This window comes from Euprymna scolopes, chromosome 28 (assembly GCF_053919585.1).
Source record: "Euprymna scolopes isolate OS-2025 chromosome 28, ASM5391958v1, whole genome shotgun sequence".
In the NCBI taxonomy this organism is placed as follows: Eukaryota; Metazoa; Mollusca; class Cephalopoda; order Sepiida; family Sepiolidae; genus Euprymna; species Euprymna scolopes.
The window spans coordinates 40,261,604-40,282,540 of NC_136509.1; the positions used below are offsets into that span (position 1 = coordinate 40,261,604).

Here is a 20,937-nt window from a genome sequence, read left to right on the forward strand (position 1 = left end):
ATTTTTAGTTACCAATATATAAATGTATGTATGTATGTTGGCATGTCTGCCTAAAACTTTCAACAGAGGCGACGGATTTTACAAAGATCAGTACTGCTTTGAAGCTCGACTTTTCGGGCGACAAATATCGAAAAATTGGCTTAAAACATTAATATCTTCACCTTCAACTGGGCAGTTTTTCTACGGGTGGGGGGCGCTTCTTTCGCCGATATTTTTGAAAGTCATCCTCTCCTTTTGATTGTCTAGCCCTAATTTTAATCTACGTCACTTCCCGTTTGGCGGTGGTCGTAACAGTAAAGACGTTTTTTTTCCGTTCTTTTCCTACTTCGCGATACAGGTTCGAGCCTGCCTTCCTACTACCACTTACACATCTAAACACCCGGGCAACGCCGGACTGAAATGCTAGTATATATATATATATATATATATATATATATATATATATAATAGAACTATTATTTCAGTTATCATGAATAAGCTGGAAAAAGATCCACTTTATGTGTTTGAACTAGTTTTCAAAAATATGAGTAAATTTGAGTTGTACATTTTATTTTTACCTCAACCGGTTACAGACGAAAAAAAAAATATTGCTTGCATTGTGTAAGAGAAATAAATAAATAAAAATAAAATAGTAAAAAGAAAAAAATATGTTGAAGTTTCATGTGACATCACTATTATTGAAAAGATTCCACAAAGATAAAAAGTTTTGGAAAACATTTGCTTAGAAAGATAAAAGAGAAAAGTAATTGAAACAATATCAGTGAAAAATAGACATTAATGTTTCGCAGTATATATAGATGATACGGGTCGGATGAAAATACCCGTTGTCTCCAGTAGAACTAATTAAATAAACGTTTAATAGACACCTGCAGCTGTGGTATATTTCGTGAATTCAAGTAGTTGATGATTGGATTCGTTGTCCTCTGCTTCAAGTTGTTTATATTTAAAAAAAAGAATACACCAGGTTATCGATTTTCTCTAGTAGAATTTGTCTCAAACAATGCGTGAACCCACTTATAAAAAAAAAAAATTACCAAGGACGGAAGATGATAATCGCAAAGAAAGGAGACACCTATTGATCTTAGTTTTGAAAACACCAAGTTTATAGGTAGGGGAAAACAGCAGGAAGTAAGCTCCACAAGCCTGCAGTATTTAGAAAAATGTAATTGTTAAAAATTTTTTTTCTTCCTTTGAAGATTGTAACGCTGGATATTGGGCAGCCAAGCCAACTGGCAACACTGCCCTGCTTTTTATTGAAACCAACCGAGAGCTCGTTTTAGTATCCTCGTTTTCCCCTAAGTACAATTTTTATATTTCTTTTGCACTTGATTCACCAGGAGTATCAGGTAAGACTTAATATTCTTCTTCATAAGCCCTATGGGACCGGTAATAACTGGTATGATTGATATCTCTCTAAGATTCCAGTTTCTTTTCATCGAAATAGAAAGCTCTATGAAATGAGGTATCAAAATAGCGAACTGATCGAAACCACGAGAACAACGAACTAAACAATCTCGCAGAAAATAAAGAAGAAATAGGTTAGACAATTTTTAGGTTTGTATTACTGTACACATAGATTCGAAAAAGTTGTCAAAAAAACAAATATATAACAAATAAATGTTATCAAAGGCAAGATAAATTACTTTTCTACCAAACTGGATATAATTTTCGTGTTTTTATTCAATTTAACATGTTTATTCAGCTCAAAAAGCATACAGTGTTTACCGATGTATTGGAAAATTTAAAATGGCGGCCGACTCTCTCTTTAACACGGTAAGTTCGGGAAAAGGTGTTATAAATAATAAACTAGACAAAATACTATTAAAAGAACACCGAATATATGTCAAGTTATGTCACGGTAACATATATTGACCAAATTTCTAACAGTATTTTGTCTAGTTTATTATTTATTGCACCTTTTTCCGAACTTACCGTGTTAAAGAGAGAGTCGGCCGCCATTTTAAATTTTCCAATACATCGGTAAACACTGTATGCTTTTCGAGCTGAATAAACATGTTAAATTGAATAAAAACACGAAAATTATATCCAGTTTGGTAGAAAAGTAACTTATCTTGCCTTTGATAACATTTATTTGTTATATATTTGTTTTTTGACAACTTTTTCGAATCTATGTGTACAGTAATACAAACCCCAATTTTAAAGCACATATGCAGTGGTCGTAAAATTGTTGGAGTGTTTTTGATTTTCGTAACGAAGTCCGCCTTTAAAAATCTATTAAGAATCAGGTAATTATCAAGTCAATATAAAATTTTCACTGATTAATAAGTAAAGAATGCACTTTACATGGGTGTTTTTTTCATATTCGTTGTATAAATATATTTTTGGGGACTTCATGCTCCCCTTCCTCATTTGTCACTTGTTCGACCCCTTAAAGTCCAAGCGATCCATTAAGCACACGCTCATTTTGTAGTAGGAAGGTGAACGAGTGTAGAAAAAATCACAGGGTGCCTGCTATATCGAAGATTGAAATCCGAAATTTTAATGTTTAATTTTTTTTTATCTTTTGCGTTTTTAAGTGTGAAATTCATTGAATATGTTATCAATAATTATTATCTTTCAGATGAGGATAAAAAATATTTCTTTTAAAGAAAACGCTAAAGTAGCCATACTTTTAAATCTTTAAAAATAAATTTAAAAAATGATGTCAGAATATGTAAACTTTCAGTTTACCAGTACATAAAGAATGCTTTAAAGAAGTTAAGGGGAAAATTTTAGTCATATTAAGAAGTGTGAATTTATTGTTTCTTACTAAACAGGATTGATAAAAGTTCCAAATGTATTGCTAGTACTTTCAATTCGTTCGAGAACCATCTTCATGGAGCATTAAAAACGGATGAATACTATTGTAACCGAGCGCATATGTAAATGCATACGGAATGCAAAATTACGTAACTGCAAAAAATACTTTAAAAAGGAGAAAGAGCACGTTAGAGAAGACGATCACGTTAAAGATGTTGCCGACGTCACAACCGTAATGAGAAGTCACCCGTGGCGGGAGGATGAGAGAATAAATTTCGTTTACAACGGGAAAAAGCGAGTTAAAGTTCTGTCCTTTTCCTTATCTTAGTATCCTTTGCGCCGTAGACTGCATACAACGTGTTGGGTCTACGTGTAAAAACCATAACAAAACAAAACAAAAAACAAATTCAATAAAATCCACCGATACACTACCTTACTTAATCTATTTAGTCTGTAACGTAACCTTGTCCGTACCAACTTGGAGTTTATAATTTACAATCCGCCATAAAAAATCAACCGGAAATAAATTTAATCTACGTAAAATCTTTGAAAACTGTTCTTTTTAATACATTAATATTTTTAATTACGATACAAAGATCATCAGACTAGTTGAAAAGATCAATCATAGAGTGAAACTGAAGAAATATGCAACCTAAGAAATAAGACAAGAATGTCAGTCTGGCAATATTTTAAACAAGCATTCCTTTTTGTGAGTTTTGAAAGGTTACGTTTGCAGACATATAGTTAAACTAGCAGAGAGACCTCACGTTGTCTCGAATTGAATGAGGATCAACAAAGGTTTCACCCTCCCACACATTCATTGTCATCTAAATCGATGAAATCGCCCATTTTTAACCAAATCGACCAATTACCTGCTCTAGTAAGGTACTAACTCCCGCAGTGTACCAGAAGGAATCTTCACATGTCTCCTCGCACTGACTTAATCGACAATACTAGTTCTGGACATGACCTTAAACTATATTCGATAGAGAGGCCAAGCTTGCGGGCTTTGGGGAGTGTGGAGCCACCCTTTAATTGCCATTGCTCTCAGGTCCACTCTGACCCGGAATGGTAATACCTGCTAGGGTCCCAACTATGGGTTAAATAGAAACCAACTGTTTTTATTCTATTAAAAACATTTCCTTCAAAATAACTGGATTCGATTTAAAATAACATGAAAAGGGTTGATATGCCGTAAAACAAAAACGACAAACCAACAATCGACAATACATTGTAGTCTATAATACACTATAAGGAATCTACTGTTGATTTTATAAAATAATCTGTAAATAATGACTTCACGTAAAGTTTAAATGCAAAAGTCAAGTATCACTGTTTAATTATGCTCTATGCCTTGATAGAGTTCAAAGTAGACTTCGTAGCCTCGTATGAGATGTCCTTTTCTCTTCCCTACAACCTCTATCCTACAGAAGAGATGTTGCGAGTTTGTCTTTTTTATCCTTATTTTCATGGCAAGTGCTCGATTGAGCTTCAGTCTATAGTCCCCCCTCGCCAAACTTTCACAATAAAGATTTACACAACAGAAAGATTCTCAACTTCGTGAGAGAGTACGTAATGAGAATTATAGTAAAAACAATAGTTCGAATTATCTGTCGTCAGCTTAAAATTAAAAAGAACATAGACTGATGTTTTTGTACCAAATATGGTTACATTCTAGAAAGGGACTATAGATTGTATAAACGACCATCAAGGCGTCTAGAGTTGCCTGGTAGTAAAATACCCTTAAATATGATATTTTAAATTATGCAGATTTTATGCTTATTATCATGAATTATGTTTAATTATTACATTTTACCCAATATATATTAATGATTTAAACAATGTTTTAAAAATATGACTTGGGTGTCATGAACGAGAATTGAAAACAAAACTTAAAACGCCCCACCCTTAGTCGTTACCGTTAGAGCCATTAACAATTCTTAAAAATAAACCGACTTTAGCGTATGACATATATTAGCGCATGCATACAAGAACACTTAAAGTCAGCAGCCAACGTCCATTATGTTTGTAATTTTGACTCCTTAGCAGCTTTTCTTACCGGCTTATATATGTATCAAACAACGGTTCGCAAAAATGCATTCTTTTGACCTGCCTTGGGCACTCTACGATCTCGCGTCTCGGAAGAGATGCACTTTGTAAATTAGAAACAGATATAGTGAATTTTATACACACACACACATATATACATATGCAAGCAAAATTTCCGCTTATCTGGGCATTTGTTTCTAGTCGTCTTGTACACGTCACTTGCCACTGGTATTTAACAATGTCGACTCAGGACAGGTGTGATTAGAGATTGCGCACCCCCTGTCAATAAGACTTTCACGCACAAGCACCCCTTCGTGGGTAACCATAATCTGTCAAATACTGTATATGCAAGAAACCATTATTAAATGCAACGGAGACACTTTGCTTTATGATTCTTTTTTTATTTTGTCGATTTTCCGTATAATTTTTTTAGATCGAAATCGAAAATATTAATGAAAGTTCCATAATTGTTACTGTCACAAGCGCTTTCGATTCGTCTACGAATCATCTCCGGGTGTTGGTGAAGTAAAAGTGCGAAGGAGTGAAAATGGAAATTAAAAAGTTAAAAGTACAATATGTATTAAACCGCGTATTTTACTTTTTACCTTTTAATTTCCATTTTCGCTCGTTCGCACTTTTACTTCCTCAATTATGAAACCTTCATTAATATTTTCGATTTTGACATGAAATGATTATACGGAAAATCGAAAAAAAAAAAAAAAGGAATCATAAAGAAAGTGCCTCTGTTGCATTCAATAATATTTGTTGGAATGAAAAAAATATGCTACCTAAATATACCAATTTCAATATATATATATATATATATATATATATATATATATATATATATATACACGCAGACTACATGAGTTGCAATTTTTGTTACCTTGTCTATTGAGTCAGTCTTAAGATTGTATTTACTTGCCTCCCCACGAGATTAAATTAGGCACAAAGTCGTTTTGTAATGTGGGGAGAGGGGGACGGGACTAGCTCACCCAAGGGAGAACTGGATAGTGACAATTGTTATGAAGGGTTTCCCCTACATTGACAAAAATAGATTTCTTTAAGAGCAATCGTCAGATATGTGAGATTACTTTAATTGCAGCATCGGTAGAACAGATATTACACATTGATCTTTGAGCCGGGACAAGAAGTCCAGGCAGATGAGTCAGTCTTAAGACTTAAAGCAGTTTAGTATAAAAAATATTTGCAATAACGATTCAGGTCAATACTAGATTTGGTTGGCATTATACCGACAAACATCTATTATAACCGCAAACGTGCATTATACCGGAAAAATGCATAATACGGGGAAAACGTGCAAAACATCTGAGGAAAACATGTGTAGTTCGATTTTTTGTGCAGTTGAAAGTTTAATTCACTTTATCACGGCGAAATCGTATTTATGCTTCTTTAGTCGTAGGCGAAAATCAATGTGTACTTACTGTTGCGAATACAGCAATGGACACGATGCCGTGTGGAGAGGACAGCGCAGATGTATAGTTCTCATACAAATCTGTGTTGTAGGATATCAGATGAATCTAGAAAAAGAGAGAAAGAAAGAAAATATGAAATTATAAGATGAGATATACAAGTGCAATGGGCACGAATTGAAATCTCCGTGTTTTCTGGACAAGTACATTTATTTTTGACGCCAGCTCGTTCTGCTTGCCAAACGCCGACATCCTGGAATCTATCAATGACAGCTTTTTAATGCTCACCCAGTGAGAAGTGGCAGAAAGATTGTTTTTCAGTGAGAAATCACAGCACAAGAAATATGCACACATCTACGGCTTCGGCTGTTTTTGTGAACAAGTGCACACTTTTCTGACACGCACACACACACACACACACACATACACACACACACATAAAAAGGTTAAAGTAAAAATTTAAAAACTTAGCTAAATCTTATATGCACACATATGTAGTATATATATATATATATATATATATATATATATGTATACATATGTATATATATCTACCTTTTTTTACAAGGTAGTCACTACTTATCAAGGCCCGGAAGCCACTCGGGGATAAAGGTTATTGTGTGTACAGTACGTAAGTTTTGGAGATCTGATAAAGTGTCTTACTTAAGAAGGCCGTTCATCAGGAATTTGTTCACATTGCACTTACAGATATCCAGGTAGTAGTCAGATGGGAGCAGACAACCGGAACAGAGTTCCAAAGGCGTGCACTTCCTAGAAATAACTTTTGTTCATGGAATCTACGTTTTTATTTTGGCACAGATAAGGAGTGGGGAAAGATTTTGACATTGGTTTCAGCTAGACGGGTGTTTTTCGTGAAAGATTGGCGAGGGGGGACCAGAGATTGGAGCTCAGACGAGCACCTGCCATGGTAGTAACGATAAAGCAAAGACAGGCTCGCAACGTCTCTCCTGTGGGAGAGAGGTTGCAGAGAAGAGAAAAGAGCATCACCCACTAAGCCACGAAGTCTATTTTGTACTCTGTCAAGGCAGGATAGGCTATTTTTAGCAGCTCCTGCCCAGATGTGGCAGCAGTACTCCATCCTTGGACGTACTTGGCTTTTATAAAGATAGAGAATTTAATCTGTATGCAGACATATATGCATATATACGATGTATGTGTATCTGTATATATATACTTATATATATATGTATATATACATACACACACACACACACACATATATATATATAAATATACATAAAGGTTTAAAGAAAAAATCTAACAATAACTTAGCCTAATTACTTTATAAATTTAAAGATCTGAGTACCTCATCTCGTCTGATGAGGCCCGTACTGAGTTGAAATAAATTGATAATGCGATTGAAGTTTTTGTGTTAAATTTTTCTTTTAATCCTTATGCTCATCTCTGCATTAAACTCTTATACGTGAAGATTTCCTGCAGCAATTATCTGATCTTTTTGGAACGACACACACACACACACACACACACGCGCACACACACACACTCTCTCTCTCTGTCTCTCTCTATTTCTTTCTCTCTCTATTTTCATTTTTCATCAGTTTTATCTTTCTCCACATATCAATTCATATAATTTAACTCTGACTACTATTCTCATCTTGAGAGTCATTTTCACAACTTTCGGTCGATGTATCTCCGACCTTCTTCAAGTGTATCTTGTCAAACTCGGGAAGTTACATGGAATTATGAATGATATTCAATATGAGAACAGTTGTCCGAGGAGTCTAAATAGTATGAATAATTAATCCTTATCTCAAAAATTCAGAATCGTAATATCAATGTCTGTTATTCATATTGAAAGTCTCTCCCTCTTAAACCACAAGTCCAGGCTGACTACATTTTATGACCCCCTTCAAAACAAAACCTATCAACTTTATTTTGTTTTCTATCTGGTCAATGACTTCTATTCTTTTCTTTCCTGTTCACTACATCTACTTCTCCACCTCTCTCTCTTTCTTTCCCTACATACAGTTGTCGGTATGTGTGTATGTGTGTACATGTATGCATATGTGAATGTATGTATATATATGTGTAAGTACGTATATCTACATATATAAATGCATGTATATATGTGTGTATTCTAGCTCAATTACCCACCAACTACAAACTTAAACGACACTGTCTCATTGGCTATTCCTTCTTCTTCTGCCACCCCAACCCCGTGCGCACAAATCCCCCTTAGTACACTGAAGGCACGTTCGAAAATTTGGCTCTTTAAAATGTTTTGTTCAGAAGAGATTTTGCATTCTTACACATCGAATAAGAAATAAATAGAGAAAAGATATAAGCATAAACATTTCATATTGATTTTTTACACACACACACACACACACACACACATATATATATATATATATAGTACAAAACTTTGTTGAAATTCAAAGACTTACATTTTTTCTTTTTTATAACTTTTGTTTATCTCATCTTTGATTTCTTCATTTATGCCGTTTCGTTAATGGGATGGCCATTTTATGATTTTGTGTGTTCATAAAAATCTCCTTTTCCTCGTCAGATGTTATTTCCATTCGATGTTACCAATAAAAAGTTAATTTTGTACATGATAGACCTGGTGTTTTCGTTTGGGGAAAAGAAATCCCATCCCCACGTTATTACAAGTCGGCTATCTTGGGTTTCGTGCCAATATATATATATATATATATATATATATATATATATATATTTCTGTAGAAATATATTTTCTTATCACATATACCAATCTTTATTTAAGAAACTCAATGTAATTACAGAGCAATATAGAGATTAAATGACAAAAAACTATATTCCAAAATTCATGACGTTGACCATTTTATAATTTATTACTTTAATTCAGTTGACAATTCTTGACAGTATCTGTTTTGTAGCGCAAAATTAATCACTTAATTATTATATCAATTAATAAATCTATTATGCCCTTAACTCATCAGAAGAAATAGCAACAATCAATCCGTCAAAAGGAAATGAAGTGTGATTTGACAAGGTTCAAATCCGAAAATATATATATATATATATATATATATATATATATATAAAATAAATTCCACAGCCAAACAACGTCGCAGCTCACAATCTTGTGAGCTGCGACGTTGTTTGGCTGTGGAATTTATTATACAATCTCTCACATTCTGAAAATCATATATATATATATATATATATAACAAAATAGAACGATGAAAAATAACATTGATAATGTTCATTAATACTTCACAAGTTCGAAAACAAAGATTATAAGAAAAGATTTCCTTTATTTCGAAGACTTCAAAAAACAAAAGCAAACAAAAATCAGACACGTTCTATAAAGAAAATACCAAACAAAATAAAACTACATGCAATGTAATACTTAAAATTTTTATTTTGATTGCAATGTTAACAAAAACTGATTTAAAAATGAAGAAGAGAATTGGAAATAGAAGGCATCGATCCAAATATAGTCATCCGTATAATGAATTGCTAAAGAGAATGACAGTAAAAATCTGTAATATCAACGTAAATAAATCCACTTAGATCCTAATCAAGAAGGAGTAATATATAGATATGCTAATTATTCTTTTATACCTTAAGACACTGGTGTTTCGTGCTGACGCAATCATCAGTGTAAGTGGTGACAATTGCTGCTGACAGGGAGATTGGAACGAAATCACGAAGCCACCTGTGACTCCATTTTCCAAGTCTTTACCCCCGGGTCACCAAACAATTGCTACAGCAATGAAAGGAAATTAACAAATAAACGCACAATTCGGGCGCAGGTATTAGACAATCCAAAGTGTTCGAACGAGTGGAAGTCGTAAACGTTGCATACACGTTAGTTAACTGCCTCTCTTCCTCTGTCCTTCTCATATATATATATATATATATATATATATATATATATATATATATGTGTGTGTGTGTGTGTGTGTGTGTATGTGTATATATGTACACATATATGTATATATACATATGTATATTTATATGTATATATATATATGTATGTATTTTTATATGTATATATATATATGTATGTATATGTATATGTATGTATATATATATATACATATATATATATATATATATATATATATATATGTATATACAGTCCTGGTCAAAATCATAAGACCACGTTTACGCATATTACCGAATTTTTAATCAAACAAATTGTTGAAACCATTGCCAAAAGGGAAAATATGATGGAAAAAAATAAAGTCTGCTTTATTCGAAACCTTAACCCTGGTCTAATAATTATTTTTTTAAAAAACATTTTCACCTGGTCAAAATGATAAGAGCACAGATAATTTATCTAACAAAAAGCAATTATAAATTACTAAAAAGGGTTTCAGTATTTAGTATAGCCTCCATTATTACGAATTACTTCAAAAAATCTCTTCGGCATGCTTGTGACTAAGTTTTTTTTATCAGTTGCTAAGGAGTTTTATCCCATGTACTGAAAACTGAATCAGAAAGTTCCTTTATCGAATCATACTGGGTTCCATCCTTGAACACTTCTTTTGCCATCCTTCCCCAAAGATTTTCAATGGGATTGAAGTCCGGAGAACATGCTGGATGATCTAACAATTCTATATTATTTGAAGAAAAGTATTCTCGTGCTTGTCGAGAAGTGTGTATCGCAGCGTTGTCTTGCTGGAAAATCCAAATTCTTCCACACAGACGTGGACCTTCAGTCCTGATAGAAGCATTTTCAAGCATTGAAATGTACTTCAATGATGTTTGCCGGCCTTTCACTACTTGTAACTGTAGGGTCCCAGCTGACGAGAAAGCACCCCAGATCATTAAAGACCTTCCTCCACTATGCCGAGTTGAAAAAGTCTCTTTAGGCAAATTTTTATTATGTCAATAGTGTTGAAATCCATCTGGACCATCTAGATTAAACTTTTTCTCATCGGAGAAAATTACATTTTCCCACTTCTCTTCATCCTAAGTCTGTTATTTGGCGGCATATTTAAGTCGGTGAGTTTTGTATTGTTCAAGAAGACGTGGTTTCTGCAGTCGTTTTAAATAATTGAAACCCTTCATTTTCAGATGCCTTCTGATGGTTTTAGGACTACATTCTGCTGCTGTTTGGCTTTTCAATCGACTTGAGCTCATACTGGAGCTTTTTTTATAAACTTCTTCTGATATGGCGATCCAGTTATGGGTTTTTTTTTTGGTCGACCTGGACTCTTTTTGTGCCCATATTGATCTGGATTTCTTAAAAACATTGAGATGACCGTTTTGCTAGGATTCACTTCATTTGCAATGGATATATGGGAGAGTCCACCCCTATTAAGCTCAAAGATCCTTCCTCTTTCAAACTCTGATAATGGTTTCCCTTTTGCCATTTATAATTTAGTAAGATGTTTTTTATCCACTAACAAGCCGCTTTTAGTAACATAGAAATCTTTTCGTATTAATTTTTTCAAAACTAGCCGATTTTATTAAAGTGGTCTTATCATTTTGACCAGGTGAAAATGTTCGTTTTTAAAAAAATATTTATTAGATCAGGGTTAAGGTTTCGAATGAAGCAGATTTCATTTTTTCCATCATATTTCCCCTTTTGGAAATGGTTTCAACCATTTGTTTGATTAAAAATTCGATAATATGCGTAAACGCTTACTTTCGTAAGTGGTCTTATGGTTTTGACCAGGACTGTATATATATATATATATATATATATATATATATATATATATATATATATTAATTTTATTTATACAAACATTAATGGCTAAATATGTGCATACATGTTCTGTAATCACCCACGTTGGGGGATTACGTCTTCAGGCCAAGAATTACCGTCGAAAGTGATATTTCCACCAAATACATTATCCATTTCGTTTATCAAGTTAGAATGCAACCTGGGTGGGAGTCATAAAAAACGGTTAGAGGATAAGTGAGGTCTTTGAAGATCTTTTTCATTTCCCTTTCCCCCCACCCAAGCTAACTTTTGGTTTTTATGGCATAAGGTACTTGAGAATTTAGCTTGTCTGTAAATTAAGAACATTAGCTATGGTCAACTAAGTACTGGCCGGTGCCTTTTAATCTACATCCACCTACGCATACATGCAACACACACAACAACACACACATACACAGACACCGCCACACACACTCACTTAAATACATATATTCAAAAGCGAATCCATGTTGTACGCTTTTATTTTACTCACAACACACGTACTGAAACTAGGCAATAACTCTAAGCTACGCAGGAATAAAGTTAAAATTACAATAAGGTAAATACAAAAAAACAAAAAATAAATAAAATTAAATAAAGATAAATAAAAATAAAATTAAATTAAAACAAATAAACAAAAAAATATGAATAAACATAAAACACAAAAGTTATCTAAACCCCACATGTACCTATATATATTAATATATCAATATACTTATAAATGCCTACACTTTGCTACACCCACGCATATATACACACAGATACAGACATACAGAGACAAATAATGGCATTTTTCTTTACTTCTGTAGCGTGGTAACCCCTTCGTATATGCAATAGTATGCCACTACACTCCAGACGGGTGTATATATATATATATATATATATATATATATATATATATATACCCACACATACACACATACATACATATATATACATATATATACATACATATATACATACACACATACATACATAAACAACATTCGGACATCCATACATTCTTGTAATCTATATTGTTACAAAAATCATATACGAGACAGCCTATTCTAATAGTTCAGAAATATATATGCATATACATACATACATACATACATACATACACACATATAAATACATCCATATACAAACATACACACAGATATATAGATACACATATATATAAATATACAAACATACATGCATACATAAAATACACTTATACATACATACTCACACAAATATAGACATACATATATACATGTACCCTGCCACCAAATGATACATCTAAAGTAGAAACAGACATGAATACATTTACTATATAAATTCCCTTATTTCTCTCAAACTCCACACGCATAGTTATATTTCATGGCCCCACCCGCTTGTTACATTTTCCTAAGTTGTAGGTTTTTTCGTAAAAATTTATACTACGTAAAAATTTATATTGAATTCAGCATAAAGTTCATAGGCCTATCTTCATATTAAGCAAACACTCTTACGATTGTTAGGCAGATATACATAAGATGTATAACAATATAATAATAATATATTATAACACATGACAGAAACCAGAGTATTTAGGTTGTATAAACTGAGTATACAAGCTTATATACTGTAGTACTTACCTTCATCTTTGTTTATTCACCCTAATTTCCTTATCCCCTTTTCTTTCATTCACCCTTCATTCCTTACTTTCTTTCATCTATTCATTCATTCAATTTCTTTTTTTAAATTAATTTTCCTACCCGGGTATATAAAGATCTTCTATCCATACATGCATACACCCAAAAATACCCATATGCATACATTATTACGAGGTTCACCCAAAACAATCTATTACTCGTTTGGTTCAAATATACCTTCATACAGGTACTTATTTAGGTTAGTAATATTATAACTGCTTGATGAAGCGACTTACGTAATCCATACGGGTATGATCATAGTTGCGACCTCACTTATCCTCTTTATGGGGGTATTTGATGGGGGTTAGTTGTACTTATAGTTGTTCTAGTCTACTAATTTAGAGTTCTTTAACTGCGTGTATTCTGAAATGTTTGCAGGATATAGCAGTTTCTTGTTTAATATTTAATAATTTTTCTCTGTCTTTAAACCTAGTTATCTCAAGTTTTTCTGATAAGCATAGTGGACATGTGTGAGATCAATGAGTGGCAAGTATTGGCCCTCCTAATAATCTTCCATTCTATACTAGGTGTTTTATTTTCTCTAACTAATTTCCAGTAATATAACGATAAGGAAGTGTCCTTTTCATATGTTTGATTACTCATCGATCGTGTATGTCCATAGAATCTATTTTTGAAAGTCATTTGGGTACTCCCTATGTAGAATCTTTCGTCCTTTGGGTTCTCTACCGGGAATATCCTAGCTTGGTATACCACTGATGGGGTCAGACATTCATTTTTTATTGGGCATTCCTCAGACTTTTTACAGTTACATTTATTCACCGCAGTGTTTGCACTAGTATTTTCACCTTCTCTATTAGTCGTCTTTAAAATTCTTCCATTATGCTTTTTTATAATCCTTTCTAAGTTATCACTACAGCTATAACTTAATTTTAATGTATTTTTATTAAATATTTTATGTAATATATTATTTGGTGGGAAATGCTTGTTAATAAATTGTAAAAAATTTGTACCAAGTTTTGTTTTCAACATAATATTAAAGGGGGGTGTGAACCAAATAATTTTCCTACCACGATTTCTAGATCTATTTGCGCTAGCGTTAGTTACTTTATATTTTATCTCTATGTCCTTATACCCACTATTTTTAAATGCTGTATTATAAATAGCTTTGCAATCATTGAAAGTTACTTCATTAGATGAATTGTTACTTATTCTACTTTCAATAGATAACGGTATATGTTTAATAATGGATGGTGGATGGTTAGACTGCGGGTGTATATAAATGGGATTAGCATTATCCTTCATATATGGTTTATAGGTATTTGAATCCAGATCTAAAGTAACGTCAAGGAAATTAACTTGTTTTAAGTTAGCATTAACTTCTACTTTTAGGCCAAAATCTTTCATGTCCCTATGGGTTGATCTCCTAATTTGATCACATTTAACACTTGTAGCATTCTTCACTATTATGAGCCCATCATCACGATATAGGCCCATGTCCCTTCTATCAATAATATTATCTTTTGTTAAATTATAAATGATATAAAGTCCAACGAGATCTGTTGCCTCTGCAGAGTCCAGCGATCCCATTGATACCCCGAAAAAGTCGTTTTGCCCATTTTTTGCCCATTGTTCTCCGTTATAGACAAGGACACATTGGTATAGGTCTTAACAAATTCAATTGCCTTTCCAAAGAGATCCTTTGTGATTGACGGGTAGTAATCCATTATGTCAAATAGCACGAAGGCACATTTTTTCTTGTTGGCAATGTTAAGAAACCATTTTGCAGGATCTGCCGTATTTATCCATAGGTTCAGGTTGAATTGCCGTTTTAATTCTAGATTGATTTTCTCTAATATTCTTATACTAATCTTTCCAATTTCGGGTCTGGTTGGGTTGATCAATCTTGTTGTTGGTTTTGTGTTGAAGCTAGGTTTATTATCCTTTAAAAGGATATACGCTTCGTTTCCTCTAAGCTTATTCACTCTATCACTGATTTGTAATTCATCCGTGATTTTTTTAATGTCCTTATTTATCAAATCAATTATGTTGCTATTTTTTACCTTGTGATAGTCTTTTTTTCAAATTCTTCTGGACTAGGTAATTATATTTCTTCTTGTCTAATTTATAAAAGATTCTGGTCTTATCCGCCTTAACAAGGATATATATATATATATATATATATATATATATATATATATATATATATATATATGTATATAAATCCCGTTTTTAAAACTAAATCAATTCAGGTAACTTGATTATGTAATAGAGTTGACATCTATTCAATGTAGCCGCCTTCAGCCTCAATCATCGGCTTGATATAGTCCGGAACTGGCAGCATGCCTTTTGCACAAGCACTGACGGGAAATTGGCGAAAACTCAGCGGATGGCGGCGATCAGTCTGGCTTTCGTGTTTCATGTTACTGATAGTCTCGACGTATAACCAAACGAAGTAGTCGAGCGGATTCAAGTCGAGGGAGGAGGAGGCACCGAAAATCGTAGCACTCCTGAAGTCAAGTCGGGGTTTCTTATGACTTTGGACTCTTTAAGCCGATGCTGAGTCGTACTATTTAGCACATCCAGTTATATATTTTGTGTTGACTTCAAAGATATGAGGTCGCATGATGTAGCCCTCAGTTAAAAATTACCGAAGCCCATAATTGTGCCCTCAACCACCGAACCGTCCAGATTTGCATTTTGAGGATGCGGACAATGGTCCTGTTTCCATAACTTGGATCGGTAGAGAGCATTTGTACAGCAGTGCATCTCCGATCCCGTTTATTGAACACTGTGTCACTTTCAAACATGATAGAAGGCTCCTATCGCTCTTGGGATTTGCATACAACTGACCAACTAGTAAATGGCCCGCAGCAAAGAAAGAAAACCGTGTTTCATCAAACGAAAATGGAATAATATCTTTTTTATCTAGTGCGACAATTTTATCATTCCATTTTATATTGGAGATAGCTATTGTTTCTCGACGCTTACTGGTTGCTTTCTCGAGGCTTACCGGTAGCTATTACATACCAATCAAGCATGATTCTCTAAATTCAGTAGATTAAGGAGTCTTAGATTTTACACATTTTGTAAAATTAAAATCCTGCAGTAACAATTAAATTTGAATGAGGATTCTAGGCATACGGTTTAGTATAACTGTAATGTTGTACACGTTTACATACGAGACCCACACGCTGTATGCAGTCTACATTGCAAAGAACATAAACAAGTAATAATTCGACCCACTTTTCCTTTAACAACGACATTTATTTCCGGATACTTTCCCGAATAAAACGTGATTTCGAACGTGCTCATATTCTCTGAAGCCTCTGTCCTCTCAAACGGCACCCATGTCTCTATCATGATCTCAAACGTGCTCTCCCTGATCGCCGGTCTGTGAACACGATCTTTTTATAGTATTTAAAAAAAAAAAAACGGCTCGGCATTTGAATACGCGCGTCCGCGCTCTATTACATAATTGTATCTTGGTTTTGATATTAGTAAGGGTACATAAAATTGGTATGAACATTGTTTTGTTTGGGAAAGTTATTTTACCGTTTTGTGGCGGACATTATTATAACATTTATTGAGATCGTCGGACTGATTTCCTCATCTTGGTTGTTATTTTTTGCCCTCCGGCCTTCATCAGGTGTTTTGTATCAAACTGGGGAACCGTTTGTTAGGAGTCTCGAACCCAACCCTTTATCATTATTACGGGGGTACCGTGTTCGGACTCCAGCTAGGCTCTGGGTCATAGTTGCTGATTCTCTGTTTTGAATGTTACTTTTCACTATCTTCGTTCAGGATTGAACTCAGCACCTTTGGGTAACTGTAAACTTTGATACAACGTCTAGGACCACTCGGCCATATGTCACTAGGAAAACATCTCATCTCAAAAATACAGACAATTATTATTATAACATATGCTTATATATATATATATGTGTCTTTTATTTTTACCTCTTATTTGTATTCGTACGTTTCATGGAGTTTGACGTACTCATCATGGATATTTTGTTTCTTAATACATAATACCTTGAAGACATAATTCCTATTAGTTTTTACTTAGTATTCAAGCTCTTTAAATAATTATGGATTTTACCTTCGGGCTTACTGTTTTAAAATCTTCGCAGAAAATGAGTCTTTAGAATCTAATCAATAAGGATATTAGCATTTTATATTTGGAATTACAAATATCTATTTTCTACATTGAGTAAAATAAGTCCACTAGCAAGACTGCGTTGTCAAGTTCTCAGGGTTTAAGAATCAATTTAAGAAGAAAACTAGAAGACACCCGGCGTTGTCCGGTAATGAATGTAGACCATAATTGTGAACCTGTGATGATATTTGTTTTTAATAATTGTCTACATTGTTGAAGCTTTTTTCCTAATTAATTTAACAAATCATGATTTTAGGCTATACTCTTCACACGATTTCTACTACTTCGATACTTTTTCGTTTTTATTTGTGTCATTTATTTATTTAGGTAATCGAAATTATGCTACAGACAATAGGAAAATAATGCCGGTTCTTTTTAATACGACGAAAAAAAATATGAGCTGCTTTCCTCGCAAACCCAACGCTAAGATCCTTACTTTGGTCTAATTGAAATGAATTGCTCTATCCTGGATGAAGCCAACCTCTTCTTTGCTGTGATAAACCTCTGAGTGTGATCGTCATCGCAGGTTTGAAATTCACGACTTACATCAGATCAGTTGATAAGGTTTCTGGAAAAAATGATTGGATCATTCAATAGCTCCAGAATGATATCCCATTCCTGACGCAATCCTCTACGTGTATGAGAATCTAATATGTCCTCAGATGAAGTACTGTTGCCCCACCTGGGGAGATGCCATTCAGAGTACTTTTTTTTTCTTTCTTTTTTTTTACACAGTGACCACTTATCAAGGCCCGGAAGCCACTCAGAGATAAGGGTTATTGCAAGTACATTACGTTAGTGTGGAGATTTGATGAAGTGTTTAATTAAGGGGGCGGTTCATTAGGAATTTGTTAACGTTGGACTTGAACACATCCAAGTTGTAGTCCGGTAGGAAGCAGGCAGACGGAACAGAGTTCCACAGGCGTGCAGTTCTAAGAAAGAAGCTTTGTTCATGGAATCCGCGTTTTGATTTAGGCACAGATATAGAGTGGGGAAAATTTTTCACAGTGGATTCAGCTAGACGGGTGTTTTTCATGAAAGATTGCCGAGGGGGGCCAGAGATTGGAGTTCAGACGAGCACCTGCCATGGAAATAACGATAAAACAAGGATAGGCTCGCAACGTCTCTTCTGTGGGAGAGAGGTTGCAGGGTAGAGAAAAGGGCATCCCCCACTAAGCCACGAAATCTATTTTGTACTCTGTCAAGGCAGGATAGACTGTTTTTAGCAGCTCCTGCCCAGATATGGCAACACTATTTCATCCTTGGACGTACTTGGCTTTTATATAGATAGAGAATTGCATCAGTAGTGAGATATCTTCTGGAGCGGTAGAAGGATCCCACCATCTTTCCAGCGACCTTGGCAACAGACTTGATGTACGTGTTCCATTTCAGATCAGGAGAGAAGGTCAAACCCAGAAGCTTGTTTTCGTGTATTAACTGAGTACAAAATAAACTTCGAAATCTAGTGGGGTTATCTTCTTTTTTTTCTGTAGCCTCTTTCTCGCAGAATATACGTAGCTAATCTTTCTATACTTTGTCGTTATTTATATTGATGAGTGCGAAGAAGAGTTAGATTATAAGGAGGGTTGATGCAACTAAAATTACAGTGAACGCCAATGATTGTTGCTAATGCTAAACCATGACAAACGACTATTGCTATAACACAATCACTTGCAAAAGTTATCGAATAATGGTAGAACGTACTGGAAATCTGGGGAAACATCTTGCCACACAGAATTCAGGTAACATCATCTGTTATTGTCAATAAGTAATCTTTGATAATTGCTTGTGTGAGAACTCCTAGTAAGTACAAATCAGCATAATATAAAATAACTTATTAATACTATTTATTATCATGTGAGACTGAATAGTTTATAGTTCAGGAAATTTCTACTGAAAACAGTCAAATAAGTCGTAGTAGTAGTTCTGACTAAACGGGTCACACTGATACTTCTTGTATGTATGTATATATATATATTCAAAGTGAAATGGTCTGTGTATGTGTGTCTGTGTATGTGTGTATATTTCCCTACAAAATTACAATTTTCAGTCTACAGACTCGGGATTTGACATAAGGGGTATTGAGAGTTGGAAAAATCTTCTTAATCGGTTTTGGGCTGTCAAGGAGTCAAAGTTTTGACTTTTGGAAACTCTAACAAACTCCTCCGCCAATTTGGGTCTAAACACTTGCAATTTTAGATGTAGGATACTAAGACATGGATCAAACGTTTTAATTTTATTTCACCCCAAAACAATAAATATTAATGGGTCAAAATTGGGGTCAAAGTTTTGCGTCTCTACCAATTTTGGGTTTAAACACTTGAAATTTTAGATGTAGGTTACCTGGACATGAGTCAGATGTTTAATGTATACATAAATATGCCAAAAAAGTTATGAACAGTAGATAGGGCCCCAGCAAAGCCGGGCTGAACTGCTAGTATATATATATAAGATAAGAGATTAATATTTGTGAAATTATCAATCAGGTTCTCATAGGCTGACATAAAACGAAATCATATTTTTATGTACGGTCGTTTCGGAGACGACATCCTTTTATTCATTCGATATTTACAAATAAAACTATCGACAAACATGTAAAATATTTTTGGATCTCGTCTCCTCATCAGCTTACATGGAGGGGAGTGAGAGAGAAGACAACAAATTCTTCACCTCCATTTATACTGATGAGACGATATCTAGAAATATTTTACTTATTTCCTGATTGATTTGTTTGTAAATATCGAATGAATAAAAGGATATCGTTTCCGAAACGATCGTACATATAAATATAATTTTTTTTCCTTCTTTGTAAACTTAATTGATAATTTCGCAATTATTAATACATCACTATTTCTATTTATATAGCTCAAGGTAATTACACCTATCGAGCTCATCACGACTGGAATACTCCGAGCAAAGCACCTTTAGATATGTTTTACGTAGAGTTTACTCATTTAGACTCTGTCTATTACACCCTCTCTCTCTCTCTCTCTATATATATATATATATATATATATATATATATATATATATATATATATATATATATTCAGGTTTGAGGTGTTCAAAAGTCGGGAAAAATGAAGACAACGAGGTTGCTAAATAGTGCTCAATAAAAAGAGCAAAATATTTTATTATTTGAGGGTAAACAGTTACATATGGTCGCTACAAATAGGCATCTGTTTCAGTCAATGAGACTTCCTCAGGCGACCTAGAACCTCTCGACGCCAA

The 20,937-nt window shown here is 33.9% G+C and overlaps 1 protein-coding gene across 1 annotated transcript in view; it reads right to left on the bottom strand.

Annotated features, from left to right (window-relative positions):
- LOC145249363 (carbonic anhydrase-related protein 10-like) overlaps positions 1 to 20,937 on the bottom strand; it is a gene marked incomplete at its 5' end in the record, with an annotated part of 1,273,381 nt that overhangs the window by 616,239 nt on the left and 636,205 nt on the right. Inside the window, one exon of the mRNA XM_080110936.1 lies at positions 6,255 to 6,350. Within this exon, the coding sequence (XP_079967062.1) occupies positions 6,255 to 6,350 (96 nt within the window). The remainder of the gene's footprint in view (positions 1 to 6,254; positions 6,351 to 20,937) is intronic.